The sequence below is a fragment of the Gobius niger genome (assembly GCF_951799975.1).
Source record: "Gobius niger genome assembly, chromosome: 7".
Classification (NCBI taxonomy): Eukaryota; Metazoa; Chordata; class Actinopteri; order Gobiiformes; family Gobiidae; genus Gobius; species Gobius niger.
The window spans coordinates 8,331,421-8,346,707 of record NC_136858.1 but is presented as its reverse complement, the minus strand read 5'-3'; the positions used below and the strand labels follow the sequence as shown (position 1 = coordinate 8,346,707).

The 15,287-nt window shown below is 43.4% G+C and overlaps 1 protein-coding gene across 2 annotated transcripts in view; it reads left to right on the top strand.

Annotated features, from left to right (window-relative positions):
• Positions 1-2,021: 2,021 nt before the first annotated feature.
• Positions 2,022-15,287, top strand: part of epas1b (endothelial PAS domain protein 1b) — a 127,845-nt gene continuing 114,579 nt past the window's right edge. For both annotated transcript variants that reach the window (XM_079559899.1, XM_079559900.1), the window contains exon 1: positions 2,022-2,366. In XM_079559899.1, the coding sequence (XP_079416025.1) occupies positions 2,341-2,366 (26 nt within the window). In that variant the 5' untranslated portion in view covers positions 2,022-2,340. The remainder of the gene's footprint in view (positions 2,367-15,287) is intronic.

The window sequence follows — 15,287 nt, the reverse complement described above, 5'->3', positions numbered from 1 at the left end:
TGAATCCCGGAGAAAAAAACAGCTGAGTGGCTTCTTCCTGAAAAAGGTTGAATAAACTCCTCGTCCTCGTAGCCAAACGCGCTTCTTTTTCTCCGTCCGTGACATGATCGTTAGGAAAGAATGAAGAACATGTGTGTCCAGTTATAACGAGCTCCATCTTCACAGCTGCAGCGCAAACATGACGTCTGTTCAGACCATGCGATGTGTTTGTTTTGGCCACAGCTGACCTGGAAGCACCTCGGGCACATCCTTTTTTTAATTTTTTTAATTTTTATTTTTTTCTTTGTTTCTCTCTTACGACAGAAATAATGAAAACGCTGTTTTACAAATTAAAATCAGGCCGCAAGCATAGAATTAAGACATTACATTACAGACGTCGAGCACTTCCGTTCCGCTGTTACGACACAACTGAACACTCAGTCGTTCACCAGGAGAGGGAGGAGCAGCTGCTCAGAGAGCAGGATTCAGGAGGATTACTGAAAGCTGCGTGAATGAAGCCACAAACCACTCTGGGGGTGTTTTTGATAAGGAAATAGCATAACAACATGGCTAAAAGCTCCAAAAAGTCGATTTTGCATGATATAGGACCTTTAAAGGCCAGATCTTCCACCTGGCGCAAGGACAGCGCTGCTCACAAGACTCTTGCTGTTGTGCTATTTGATTGTGCCACTGGCATGGTTTATTCCAAACAGCAATGAGCGCTGCTCTCCTATTGCAGTCTCACATTCTTTTCCTAGATTACATGCGCTGCCTTGTGCTCTTCTTCTCTAAGCTCTATCAGGTCAAACTAAACACTTGAGTTAACCACTGTCCTGAAAGAAAAAGATGTACAGCCAGTCCCGCTGAATGCGACAGCGTGACAGGTAAATACCACAGTTATCTGCACAAGTGTAATGTAGTCAGACCTGCTCCAAGTCACTTTGGCAGTTACAGGAGCATTCTCCAGCTGAAATCAGCACATCAGTGAATTCTTTGTTGTGCTGTAAAGACTTTCTCATTTAGTTTGGAATTACTTGGACTGCTAGCGGCCAAACATGAGGTTTCTATGCATTACATAAGGTCCTCTTTCCAATGCTTTACTGCAGAAATAGCTTTCTTTCTTTCTTTCTTTCTTTTTTTTCTTTCTTTCTTCAGTCAATAAAGAGTTTATTCCATTTAGGATTTATGAATTTTAAAGAGCTTATGCTATTTACATAATTTATGCAAATTAACCCATTCATGCATTTTACCACTGTATGCAGTTTATCCACCTTATTCCGGAGCCTCGCGTGGGCGCCGCCGAATTGTGCCCGCCCCTTTTCTCCTATGTGTTAACATGGTGCCGGAGAAGTCCACATAAAATCAGTCACTACACGAAAACAAAGCCGTTTTCCGGCCGCGCTGAGAAACGGTGCAGTGTTTACTTGTTGGTGCAAATGAACATTGAACATTTTACACAAATCAATCGACTAAACATTACATTTGAGCGGAGAATATTTTCACTCGTTCTCCGTTTAAATGAACTCGTGCTCGACCGGAAGTGTCTGGACAACGGAAGTGCAGAGACAACGCAAAAAGAGGCAAAAGTGGGCGGGGCGGAATAAGGTGAATACGGTTTATGCAACATGACATTTTATGCATTTTACCAGTTTATGCAAATTAGATTATGCAAATTAAGCAATTTATGCAATTTGAACAGTTTATGCAATTTCTGCATTCGCTTCCCGCAATTCCGCAGTCAATCGCAATGGCGCGAAATAATGTCTAATGAAACCACCAAACTTTAAAGCATTATTAAAGCTTCAAAAAAGGATCTTATACGAAAGAATAGCTTATATTACATATAGGCCATTGGCTTTTTCCCGACACGGCACGCTCACGTAAAGCACTGTCCAATTCATTTCATTTCATTTCCACTCACTGTACCTGGGCTGTCTTCACAGCTTTGCTCGCACAGGGGGGCGGCTCCGTGCTGCGCTCTCGGCCAATCAGCGCGGGCCATTTAGACAGCAGCGGCCGCCTCTCACACAGGCTGCCCAGGTCAGAGAGTCTGCGGTCCCACTCCGTAGCGGCCAGCCACGGGAGCTAACCAGCCAGCCGACCAGCCTCCAGCAGCACCCAGCAGCACCCAGCGGCCTGCGGAGAGCCTGGCACCGGAGCAGCGGCTTTACAATCCTCAGCAGTGTTTCTGAGACTGTACGGCCCTCACGCTCCGCTCGCCTGGCTGGATGACTGACCCGCTGTAACTTTCCGGACGGTGACTTCGACGCTTCGTGACAACTTTTGGACTTTCTGAAAACTCGCTGGACTTCTTTTTATTCCGTGGGGAATTTACTTTGAAAATCAAGCGGAGGAGTGAAGATGACGGCGGATAAGGAGAAGAAGAGGTAAGAAGTCATGCGTTTGTGTCGGGATTATTACACTGCTGCTCTGGATAATCTGGCGGGGAGCTCGGTTGATTTAACCGGGGACCTGTTGTGACAGCCTGTAGCGGGAGACCTGTTGCTGCAGGACGGCATGTGACTGCGCTCTGCCCGGGTGATGGTTCTCTCAGAGCGGCTCACAGAACAGACAAACCTTGAGGCGCTCATGACGCTCCTCTACATGCTTATTATTACTATTTAAACGCCACTTAATTAATACAGGTTTATTCATTTTTAGAGTCAAGTAGGCTATCCCCAAAACCAGGCTGTAACGTATATATTTACCTAAGATACCGTTTTTATTTTTTATTCATTCATTGCTAATTGTTGTTTTGTGTTTTGAGAAAATCCGCAGTATATGTTTAGTCTTGAATTGTCGTATTGTAAAATACTTACTTGTGTTCAGCTAGGCTCTGTTTTACCCCCTCCCCCCATATGCTGTATTATACTTATTATGACAAATCTTTTGTGACCTGTTTCTATCTGTATGTGTGAGTTTGGGCCAAAATAGCAAAGGAAACGCTTCAATGCAGATCTTCACGTTATCTAATTTGTATTTTCTCATGTCTGTCCCTCCATGTCCCTTACCTTACCATGTCCTATACCTTAAAACAATATATATTTATTTTATACTATCCATCTGCAGTGCCTAACCTGAAACATTTGTTTTATTGATTGATTGATTGATTGATTGATTGATTGATTGATTGATAATCTAAAATGTTAGAATGACCTCCCCAAGGGCCAAAGAGCTTTTCTTGATATGAGAAATGTTGAGCAGCACGGTCACAACACTGCGCCATGTCGTAACACAGTAACTGCTCAAATGAAATTGTCTGGTAAAAATGGCCCAATAGCATATGACTCGCTTTAGGTTTAGGTTAATGTCTCTGTTACTACGGTCCCTATCCACAACTGAAAACTCGCAAAGTGCAGTATTTTTTCAGTCAACAATGTTATTAACTTACTACAGCCTCGAAAAAGTGGAGCAAATCACCAAACAACATGATTCAAATTAATAAAAGTGCTGTAAACCTTTTGATTTCACTGAAGGGCCTTGCTCCCACTTATGAAATTTGAGAACGGTCACATATTTCTGATTAACGTGATCAAATTGTGCAAAAGGGAAGTGACTGTTGATTTTGGAAAATTGCTCCGTTTTAAACACACCCAGGAGCTTCAACATTTGAGAGATATGTAGTGGTCCATCAGTCACATGTTTCTCCAGGTTTTAACCACTGTGATTACAGCTTTTAGAGAATGAGACTTGGGACATCTCTGGCTTTGTATTGTCAGCACCTTAGGGCATTGTTCATTGCGACCGTTCGAGTTGTGATTCAATAGAGATAAAAGTTTTTCTGTGAAAGTATTGAAAGCAGGTGTTATCAGTCTCTATGGAGTGACGACTCAGAAAGATCTGCGTCAATGTAAAATGTATGGTCTGAGTCAGGAGTGGATTCCACTGATAACACTTCAGCACAGCCCGGTCCAAGACTACATAGCTGTGCTGTTATATGTGACCCATCACGAGAACGGGGGACACCACTCGGTTTTGGGGCATTTAGAGCGGGACATAGCTTGTGAAAGTGTCATCTCCAAAGTTTCCAACAATGTGTAACTCAGGGAAATCTGATAATATTTGGAGAAGATGTGGCAAGTTGAATTAAAGAACTGGAAATATGTCAAAGAGAGGAATCGGCCTCTAAACCTCTCTCAGAGTGACAATAGGGCTCATTTACATCTCATTTAGAAAAGCCACACTGATGTAAAGCTCCCCCTGTCGTGTCATGTGAGTGGTGTTTCAGAGTTCACTCACTCAAACGCACATAAACTGATCAACAATAGGTGTGTGTATAGAACTGACTTTTGTGCGTGGTATTTGTTCACTAAAGGATGTGTCAACAACGCAAACCAAAGCAACGGTGCCTCTACCCTAACCCCCTAGAGCATGTTACAATCGGCTACAATACACATACAAATAACGGCTGCTTCGTGTAGTTACCGGCTTTATTGACGTTTAGGGATGTCACGGTTACCGGTGTAGCAGTAAACCCCGGTAAAAATGTTGACAATAATAATTACCGTATTGTTTTTGAAAAAATATTTTACCGTGGTGGATTACCGCGCCCGCGGTTTAGGCAAAATGAGCCTTATGAGCCGCCGCCTCATCTGCTGAAGTTGCCGCGCAGGCGCACTCTGTAGTTTACAACCAAAACAAAACTTTCTCGAAGCTGGAATCATGTCCGACACGACAGCGCTCAGGATCTATCAGCCTCAGAGACCAAGCCACTTCAGTGTAGACATATTTTGGGTATTTTAAGAAAGCCGAAGAACAGTTGATAGAAGACAGTTTTCCTGTTTGTGGAGCGTGCAGGAAAAAGTGTCTCCAAATGCAGCAATACTTCGAACCTCTTGACTCACCTGCGTGACCGTCTCCCACAACTCTATAGCAGTAAGTTAAGGTTGGCGTTTTAGCTGAAATGCTGTTGTGGGACTTTGGGTTGCGGGAGAATGTAACGAGTCGCCCCATAGTGCGGCTGCAGCGCCACCGCCATCATAAGCCGTGTCGCGGATACCTCTGTACAATGGCACAATGCGTTACGAGGCTCCCGGTGGCAGATTGCAATAGATTCACTCTCGCCTCAGTATTATGAATTTAATAATGATGGCATTTTCCCAAATCTGCAAAGCGAAAGCTCAGGGACAACAACAATTTTCCTGATAAAGACGGTTTATCTTCGTTTCTGACGCTATAAATAGTACATGTAACACCCTCGAAACATCAACAACACATCGTTATAGTTCCTTTACTTTGATGTGAAAAGGCTTTGTCTGTATTTTTTTTAATGTAACAAGCACTGTTAAACTTTTTTGAAACTATTTCAGTTTGTGTAGGACTATCAATGCTTTCTGAACATATTAACACACATTTAAAAAAATAGCGCGATAATACCGAAAACCGTGATAATTTTGGTCACAATAACGGTGAGGTAAAATCTTCATACCGTGACAGCCCTATTGACGTTAATGCATAACAGACTGTTGTGAGCAATGAACTTCAAAATCAACAAGCCCGGCTCAGTGTGTGATCATTGTGAAACGATTCTTTATGTAGATGGTGATTTTATTGACTTTATTCATGCAAATTTCTCACCAGCGCATGCACTGAGGTCTGAGGGCCAGCTCCAGCTTGTGGTCCCTAACACAAGGCGTAAAACTCAAGGGGACAGGGCCTTCTCAGTTGTCGGCCCTAAGCTGTGGAATGCTCTGCCCCTCCACGTCCGTACGGCCCCCTCAGTGGAGTGTTTTAAGTCTTGTCTTAAAACCCACTTTTACTCCTTGGTTTTGACCCTGTGTGAGTTGTGTGGCCCTCTGTGTCCTTTTCATTTTATTTATTTATTTATTTTTTATCCTTGCCTTTTATTGTTTATGGCAGGTTTTTATTTATTACATTTTTATAGGTTTTTACGTTTTTTTTTTTTTTTTTTACATTTCTATTGTTTACATTGTACCTTGTTTGTGCATTTTGGAAACTTATCTTAGTTGTTGAAATGTGTTATATAAATAGAGTTGGTTGATTGGTTGACTTTCACGTGATGACCGGAGCTTTAGCTTGTAGCATTAGCTTTCTCCGGAGAGAATGCTATCAGGGCATCATCAAGGCCCAAACACATTCCCGGCGCAGATCCCGCCATGGAAATAAGTTTTCTTGTCACCAGTTTTAATCCTGGGTGTTTAGGTAAAAGAAACACTGATGTGAGTCTTATGGCTAGAACAAGCCATTGTTGAAAGAAAGGTCCCGTTTGCTGTTTGCCAGAAGCCTCCATGTATCCTGCATGTGGCTTCCGGCAAACAGAAAACAGGACTTCTTATGGTTTTCTTTTAAAAATGCCTCAGATCTGAGCAGTGTACGACTAATAGTTGTCCTGTGTACAGTTTCCCCCACCTGAGCTGTAGCTCTCTGCAGTTCGTCCAGGGTCTGGTAACAGCTCTGGGGCCTCATTTATCAAGCTTGCTGCGCACAAAATGAGGCCAAAACTTTGCATAGCCGCTCCTCTGCGCCAAAGTTGGTATTTATAGAAAACAAACTGATCGTGAAACATTGCGCTCCTCCACGCAAACGAAATAGCTGCCGTTCGAGGTATGCACTTTTCAGAAACACTGCTGAGAGACAGGAAAGCAGCGACATGACTTGTTTGAGGAAGTCATGTTAGGCTTTTGAAATGGTTCAACTTCATTTGAACTTTATTTTCTTCAGAAATGACAAAGATTAGAATGAAATAAGCAACTTATCACAATGTTTGTGAAAATTGGTGCGCACATATGTGCACACTCGTACCCATGCACGTATGCGCACTGATGCCGAAGCCTTTTAAACGGGAAGCAGGAATGATCCCGCTGTACTGTGCTTTGAATCATCTCTGGACGTAAGTCTGACCAACTGGGTTTAGGTCCAACGCTCGGGTCACATGCCCTTCAGACGAGGCCTTCTTTACGCAGTACGCACCGGCACCACGGCTTAGGAGGAGGGCCGGGTCTTGGTAGGTTTGCAGTGATGTCATATTCTTTCCATTCCTGGATGGTGTATTTAACTGTACACAGAGAGATGTTCAAGGCTTTGGAAATCTTTTTTATAACCTAACCCAGCTTTATACTTCTCAATAACTTGATCCCGGACCTGTCTGGTGTGTTCTTGGACTTCATGATGCTTCTGCTCCACAATAGTCTCTAACAGACATCTGAGACCATTACAGAGCTATGATGTTTATTAATTAATAACCAGGAGACTAGTCTGGCGACCCTGTCGTAGAAAAGCTACTGCTTGAGGCGGGACTAATGTGGGACAACCGAAGCGCATAGCAGCCAATGAGAACATAGCGGATGTGAGTTGTAGTCATTCGGACATTAACAGTGGCGCTCCCTGCCACACGGAGTTCAGTAAATGACTTCTGTCGTTTATGTCAGAAAAAACTTAAGAATACAAGCATACCGGAGCATTACATGAAGTGGTTGCTTGTGTTGAAAAACTACAAAACAAAGGCGCAACAACGTGACGCCCGTTCAGGGAGCTGCTCTGATTGGTCGGTAGGCTCCATATCGCTGCGTCACTTCCTTTGAAAGCACGCAATGGAGTGTTGCCAGACCCTCTTCTGTAAAGAAGCGGAGTCTGGTTGGCGAGACTATCACAGAGCAGCTGTATTTGAACTGACAGGGAGACTCTTCTTAGTCAACATTGGGGTTGACATGTGATCATTCAGAAAATCTTTATTCAACTTCTGAAGGCAGTTGGTTGCACTAAAAGGAAAGGGGGGCTGGTACTTACGCACATCCCACTTTTCAGTGTTTCTAAAGAAAGTTCAGAAACATTATAAATTTAATTTCACTTCACGATAGTGTGTCACTTAGTGTGTGTCTTTTGCGTAAAATTCCTATTAAATATATTTATGTTTATGGTACATAGCGTGGCAAAATGTCGAAAAGGTAAAGGGGGTTGATACTTATGCAACCCTCTGTATATATTACAGCCAATGTGGGCTGGCCACATCAGGGAGGCCCGGTCTGAAGACCTTGGTATAGCTATAACAGAGGACATATGGATGGAGGTAGGGCTGCAACTAACGATTATTTTGGGCATCAATTAATCTATCGCTTATTTTTCAGATTAATTGATTAATCGCTTGGCTAAGAATAAGGTATGAAAATTTTATTTTAATTATTTTTTTTACGACATAATGCCAAAGTGGCGCCACTTGAGGACATGTGGCTGGAGTTGGAGGCTCTTAGTGATAACTCTGCTTTCTGATTGGATGAGACAGAGACAGATATTAAGTAATTCAACCTGGATAGACTCAAACAGACAAAAGCAGCGTTTAGGAAGATTTATTGACGTGTACATTAGTTTTGGCGATCAGACCCCAGCGGTAGACATTGATGTATGAAAGTCAGTATGGATGAACAGCTTGTAGTTAGGGATGCCTTCCCCCAGGGTGCTGGGGTCGAGCCAATGGGGATTGAAAAGGTACAGCAAGTGCATAAAATATTGTATGATGAATTATTTTAAAGCCAACGCAGGAAGGCTAATAGCTTACCCTGAGACATGAGAGCCTGAGTGTGGCGTAGAGAGGGCGTGCCTGTGAGAGGCGTAGAGAGGGCGTGCCTGTGAGAGGCGTGGAGAGGGCGTGCCTGTGAGAGGCGTGGAGAGGGCGTGCCTGTGAGAGGCGTGGAGAGGGCGTGCCTGTGAGAGGCGTAGAGAGGGCTTGCCTGTGAGAGGCGTAGAGAGGGCTTGCCTGAGTGAGGCTTAGAGAGGGCTTGTCTGTGACAGGCGTAGAGAGGGCTTGCCTGAGTGAGGCGTGGAGAGGGCGTGCCTGTGAGAGGCGTAGAGAGGGCTTGCCTGTGAGAGGCGTAGAGAGGGCGTGCCTGTGAGAGGCGTAGAGAGGGCGTGCCTGTGAGAGGCGTAGAGAGGGCGTGCCTGTGAGAGGCGTAGAGAGGGCTTGCCTGTGAGAGGCGTAGACAGGGCGTGCCTGTGAGAGGCGTAGAGAGGGCGTGCCTGTGAGAGGCGTAGAGAGGGCTTGCCTGTGTAAGGGGTAGAGAGGGCTTGCCTGTGAGAGGCGTAGAGAGGGCTTGCCTGTGTGACGCGTAGAGAGGGCGTGCCTGTGAGAGGCGTAGAGAGGGCTTGCCTGTGTGAGGCGTAGAGAGGGCGTGCCTGTGAGAGGCGTAGAGAGGGCTTGACTGTGAGAGGCATAAAGAGGGCGTGCCCGTCTTGCCTGTGAGAGGCGTAGAGAGGGCGTGCCTGTGTAAGGCGACAGCGACCTTGCGAGCTGGAGGGTGACAGACAGCGGGCGATGAAGTCAGAGCCAATTTTCTCAGCGAAATAAGACAAGACAGGTTTCACGAACCCCAGCCTCTGATTGTAGTTTCCAACACTTTTCATACAGCAGTTTAGTGATTATATCCTCTTTCGTCTTTACCTACGGGAGCGCATGTGGTACATGCAAAGGTAAATAATGGCACATTGCACGTCGTCTGCTTCTTTGCCTCCTGTTAGAACTCCCATACGCAGATACCTTGTAGTCATGAGCCGTTATTATGCTTTTGTTTAAAAGCTTAGTGCGTTAGCCCTAGCTCCATGGTTGTTTTGTTTGTTTAGTTACATGGCAATCTAAATGCAAGTAGACCCGCCAGGCACAGAGGGATACAGTCGGCACTAGTTAGAGCTGTGCACCCAGTCGGTACACCCAGACCTGTTGTGTAGCCACTAATTATATTTAAAACATGGTTTATAGTGGCGCTGTACTTTTTTTTTTTCCGCCGGATTATCTATTGAAAGAAAGTATGTATAATCCACGTTTGAACGGCACATTTTACCGATCACACGTTTCAGGCCGTGGTCAGCTAATCATGATCGGATCGGCATATGTATATTCGGCGTGTTAAAGTCACACTTGCCACACCTTCTCAGACACTTACCTCATGTAAGTGCATGTACAGGGTAGAGCATGGAAACTTCCTTTTTTCAAAATGAAAAAAAAAAAAAGTGCTGTACACATTATTTTTTGCCTGTCACACAACATTGGAGATTTGATTTTACACAGCTTGAAAATTTTTTTTTTTTTAAAACCAAAACCCGATATAGAGTCCAGGTCGTGAAGGTCCATATCCCAAGTAAGTCCAATCGGTCATGGGGTCAAGTCAAGTCATAGCTTTTGTCAAGTCAAGTCAAGTCAAGGCTTGCTTTAGCCGGCAAGTCACCTCAAGTCACATACGTCAACGTGTCTCCTTTTCAAAATGTGTTTAATCTTGAAAACAACAAGTGCTTTCTCAAGATATAGTAATTTTGAATGTAGGCTAAAATCAAACTTTTTAACATCTCATGGATTTGGATTTAAAGTCAAATTAATATTTAATCGCCACAAAATTCAATATATATATATATATATTTTAAATGCTCCAGTCTATGTACAAAATTACAGGGAGTCTTTTAAACATGAGCTGCTTTTCCTTGCAGTCTGACATATACATATAAAATAATGTTTTTTATTTTTGTTAGTGACTGGCAGTTTTTCTGTCAGTGGTTCCGCTGTAATGCCCCAGCCCCTGTATACTCGGATTCGCCCCTGCTCAAAATAGATTCCGCGTAGCCTTCAGTCCTGCTGTCACTGGGCAGTGTGCGGATGCGTAAAATAGCCACTAAATGCTGTAAACTTTGTGTGAACGCCTTAAAACATAAAAAAACCCCAGAGATTTCTGTTGATTAATCAGCTCTTACGCATCGTCGTTTTGGAGGCCGCCCGTCTGCGCTGTTGGTACAGTCCATTGTTTTCCTGTCCATAAATCTCCTCGTCTTCACTGTCTTTAGAAAACTTTTAATGCATCCAAAGGAACACGTATTTCCTCCTGCCTTTTCGCGCTGTATTGAGACGCTCCGTGGGGAAACCGAACACGCATGTGGCTAATTACCATATGCAAACATAGATGCGCCGCTTTTACGAAATGAATCCTGGTCTTTCGACAGTTTCACTCAAATAAATAATAACTATAAAGTCACAGCAAGTCATTGAGAGTAATTGGCCTCAAGTCCAAGTTAAGTCTCGAGTCACAAACAGCAAGTCCCAAGTCAAGTCAAGTCGTTTTGGAGCTTTGGTCAAGTAAGCCTCAAGTCCTGAAAATTGCGACTCAAGTCATTTGACTCGAGTCAAATGACTCGATACTCCTTGTCGGATCGACAAGGAGTATCGATAAATCCTTAACGATACCCATCCCTATCTGAGTCCAAGTCCTTGATCCTGAAGCCTGAGTCCAAGTCCTTGGTCCACATGCTTGGCCTCCAAGTCCTCTGAGCTGTGTTCCAAAACGCGGCTATAAGTCTTTATTTATACACAGCGGTGGCCTTGAGCGATCTGTCCGCGGGAGCACTCACATCTGTCAACATGTGATTCCGATGGAAACACTGTGCAAAGGTCAGAGTCCGCCGTGCTCACCACACATACAGTATACATTACCGAGTGCTGTGGACAGATGGAGCACATCAGCTGGAGCCACCTCCATCCAAAGAGCTCGCCATTTCTTTTCAGAGAAAATATGTATAGATTACTATAACTCCCAATTTGACATTTGCCCATATTAGAAACAGAGCTGGGCAAGAAAAAAGACCTAATTGTGATCTGATTTCCATTCAGTCCTCCCTAGTTCTTGAGCACATTTTACCAACAAAACATTTTTTTCTTTTTTTCCCTTTTTTCACACGTACAGTATATGCTGCACTTGTATGTCAAATGTAAAAACAATGATTAAATGAAGTATATACTTGAATAAAAAGTACACTTTAACTGAAAACAAAAAAGTGCAATGAGAATAATTTAAAATACAATGAAAAAAATTAAAAGAATAAAATCAATCAATAGATGAAATAAATAAATAAAACAACAACAACAACAACACTAAAATAAAAGAGCACCAAGGGCCACATGACTGCCCCGGAGTAAAAAGCTGCAACACTCTTCAGACGAGACTTGGAAACAGCTCACTGTGGGGGAGAAGAACGTTCATGACCTGCTGGTGTGGAGAGGTCGTCATACCGTGACGTTTAATTTTATTTATCTATTTATTTATTTGATAGGGACAATGCATATTAATGAACAGTTGCACATGACCACTGTAAATATGCCAGATTATAGCAGAGATGCTAGTGCAGCTCAAATATCGACATTTCCCCTTCGCTGCTTCTGATGATCTGTCTCATCCAGCTCTACCTGAGTGACAAGAGATTCATACAATCCCAGATGGTTTTAACTGGCTCTAGCAATATGCAGATACAAGTGCAGCTGAATCGGGATCAAACTGAATCTTTTTTTTACTTTATCATGGTTTAAAATGGATGATATCAAAAGCTAGGCTGAAGAAGCACGTAGATTTGGCGAGGCAAAAAGTCAGGCTCATGACTGCGGACATGCTCAGAGAATTTACCATTATGAAGACTGAACAGGCCGTCTATGTCATTGGCTGGGAGCAATATTAAAAATATGTTCTCGGCGTCATCTTTTCTTTGTAATTTAAGTTGCATATGCCCCACAAAGCAGCAGCTGATATAGTGTGGGCAAATCAAGAGTCTCATCTTACATTGACTCGTCACACTCTAGTGCTCTAGAGGTTATAAATGAAGAGTTTATTCACAAAAACAGATAAGAGCAAGTGAAAAATTTTTGTGCGAATAAAAATGTGAAATCATTGGTTCTAATCCACAAAGCTTTAGTTTCACAAGTGTCACCAGTAGAGTGCGATAACTTTAACGTAAACTGGGTGCAAACCATGTCTAAATGAAGGATGACCACACGACACGGCTCTTTTAAAGGCTTTAACACAAGCGTGTGTTTTAAGTGTTATTCCTTGTGATATCACCAACATAACTTAGCGTGGTGAGCGAGATGCAATACAGAGGGAATATGAGGTAATGAGGATGTTTTTCTAAGAGAGAGAAAGACAGATATAACATATGCATTTCTTTCTTGCCTTTTTACTGTAGATCTCCTCTCTGTCCTTAAGTTTACAGCGTTCCCTGGTCCCAGACCGATGTATTATTGGCAGCAATGACCTGAACTGCTGCATCTGGAGCTTATCAGTGGTTCTCAATGGGTGGGTCGCGTAACCATTTTCAGTGGGTCATGAGACATCCCATCCATCTTCTTCAGCCCCTATGGCTGAACCATACCTGGACCTGTTTTGCCCTGGGAGATGATGATTATGAGATTATGATTTTCCTTGATCCTTTTGGAAAGTCGAGGTTCCCTTTTATGACTCGTCAGCCAGTTGGACCTTGACCCAATTGGCGTATCACTTTTGGTTTGAGGAGTGTATTCCCAGAGTGAGCAGTGACGGTGAAGGGTCACTCCTCTCGCTGCAGAGTCATTAGGACTGTTTACTTTGGCCCCCCTAATGTCCCCACAGTGATTCGAGGCCAGTTTCTCACAGTAGCCATGTTTAAAACTGCACCAGAGTTGTTTGGCAGTTTGAAGGAGTTAGGTCAAATCTGTGTCAACTGTTTTTTGGTTGTTGTTATTTATGGACACAGTGTTTATGGCCGATGTTGCTCACTGCCGAAGCATGTCTCCAATGCAACTGTAGAATGGAAGACATGTTTTGAAAGGTAAGAATATAAGACTTTTGACTTGATCTGAATCATGTGATATTTGTGTGTATAATTATTGTAGTGGTGGAAATGTTTGACGGTGCAAGTTAGAAGAGATGTACCAGTGTTTGTTTTTGCCCCTGACGTTGATTGAGATCCATTTTAAGCCTTCTGAACTACTTTTTGCGATAGTGAGCCTGGAAGCTGCATCATTGCAAAAAAACAAAAGATAAACAACAATAACGAGTGTGCAAAAGTGCTCATAAAGTCATTCCTGTGAAAAATCAGGATGAACGGCAAGTTTGGAATGAGTAGCTTGCTTCTTCCCAGCCAGCAAAACAGTGTGGGCTCTGCTTGGGTTTACCCACCTGGGTTATAAGTGGGTTTGTCCGCAGTTTCATGTGGGGATCTTGGTGTTTGGTCACATTTGAGCCCAACCTACTCTGAGTCACTGTGATCTGATTGGCTTCATAGTTACACTGTAGGTCAGACACCGTGAGTGCCTCATTGCTCTTCAGTCACAGACTGAGAAGTGAAGAAGGAAGTCGTGGAGATTCTGTTAGAACATTACACTTCTGATGGATGTAAGAATAAAAGATTGAAATTCAAGTATTCCTTAGGTGTGAAAATCCTGAATTTATGTGATTTAAATGTCAGCTAAATATTAATGACTCTCATTCTACAAAAACAAACCCTTGTCATTTGTTTCTGCTGTAGAGTCATGTTTGTCCCAGTTCCTCTGAGTCGTGGTGCAGCAGGACTGATGTGGACAGATGTTACGGAAGAAGCTCATGAGGTTCATTTCTTCAACCGTTACTATAGTAGCTTTTTTCTCCAAAGTAAAAGTAGATCTACCACAGTCCTGTCCACATCAGTCATGGTCCACCATGACCCACCATGACTCAGAGGAAGTGGGACACATGACCCTACATCAGAAAATATATATGGATATTTTCTCAACCTTTATAAGCCTCAATTGTGCGATATAAAAAGAAAAAATGATTTTCTTTCCATATTTAAACTATTTACTATACTACTATAGTTACAGAATTTTCCTCTTACAGTAGAAGTCCTGTCTAAAGAAGAAGAATAAGATCTTTATTTATATAGCGCCTTTCACAGACATGGTCACAAAGCGCTTTACATGAGACAATTGTTCACTCCATACTCGGTGGTGGTAAACTACGTTTGTAGCTTCAGTTTCCCCTGGGGGAGACTGACAGAAGTGCTGTCGCGACTTCACACGTCTGCGCCAACGGTCCCTCTGACCACCACCATACAGTCACTCACACACATCATTCATTCTGGCCTATTGTACGTGTTTTTAATGGTAGGGAAAACCGGAGCACCCGGAGGAAACCCACGCAGACATGGGGAGAACATGCAAACTCTACACCGAAAGGTCCCGTCCTGGTGGGAGTCCAACCTGGACCTTCTAGCTGTGAAGTGAGAGCGCTAACCGCTGCGCTACCGTGCCGACCAAAGCAGAAGCTCCATGACTTCCTTCCTCACCTGTCGCTCTGTGACTGAAGAGCAATGAGGCCTCAGCCTTGTTACTAGAAACGAAGAGCACACTGTATATAGCGTCATGTTACTGTCAGTCATGGTGTCTGACCTAAACTCTAACTCTGATGAAAGTCAATTCACATGTGCACTGACACTGTTGGAAGGGCGCCCCCTTGTGTCCCTTTGCGTCCAAATACCGGGACCATAACTGTAGCCAGATCTGGCTCTTTAGGGTAGAAAGGCTTAAGTTTGATTTG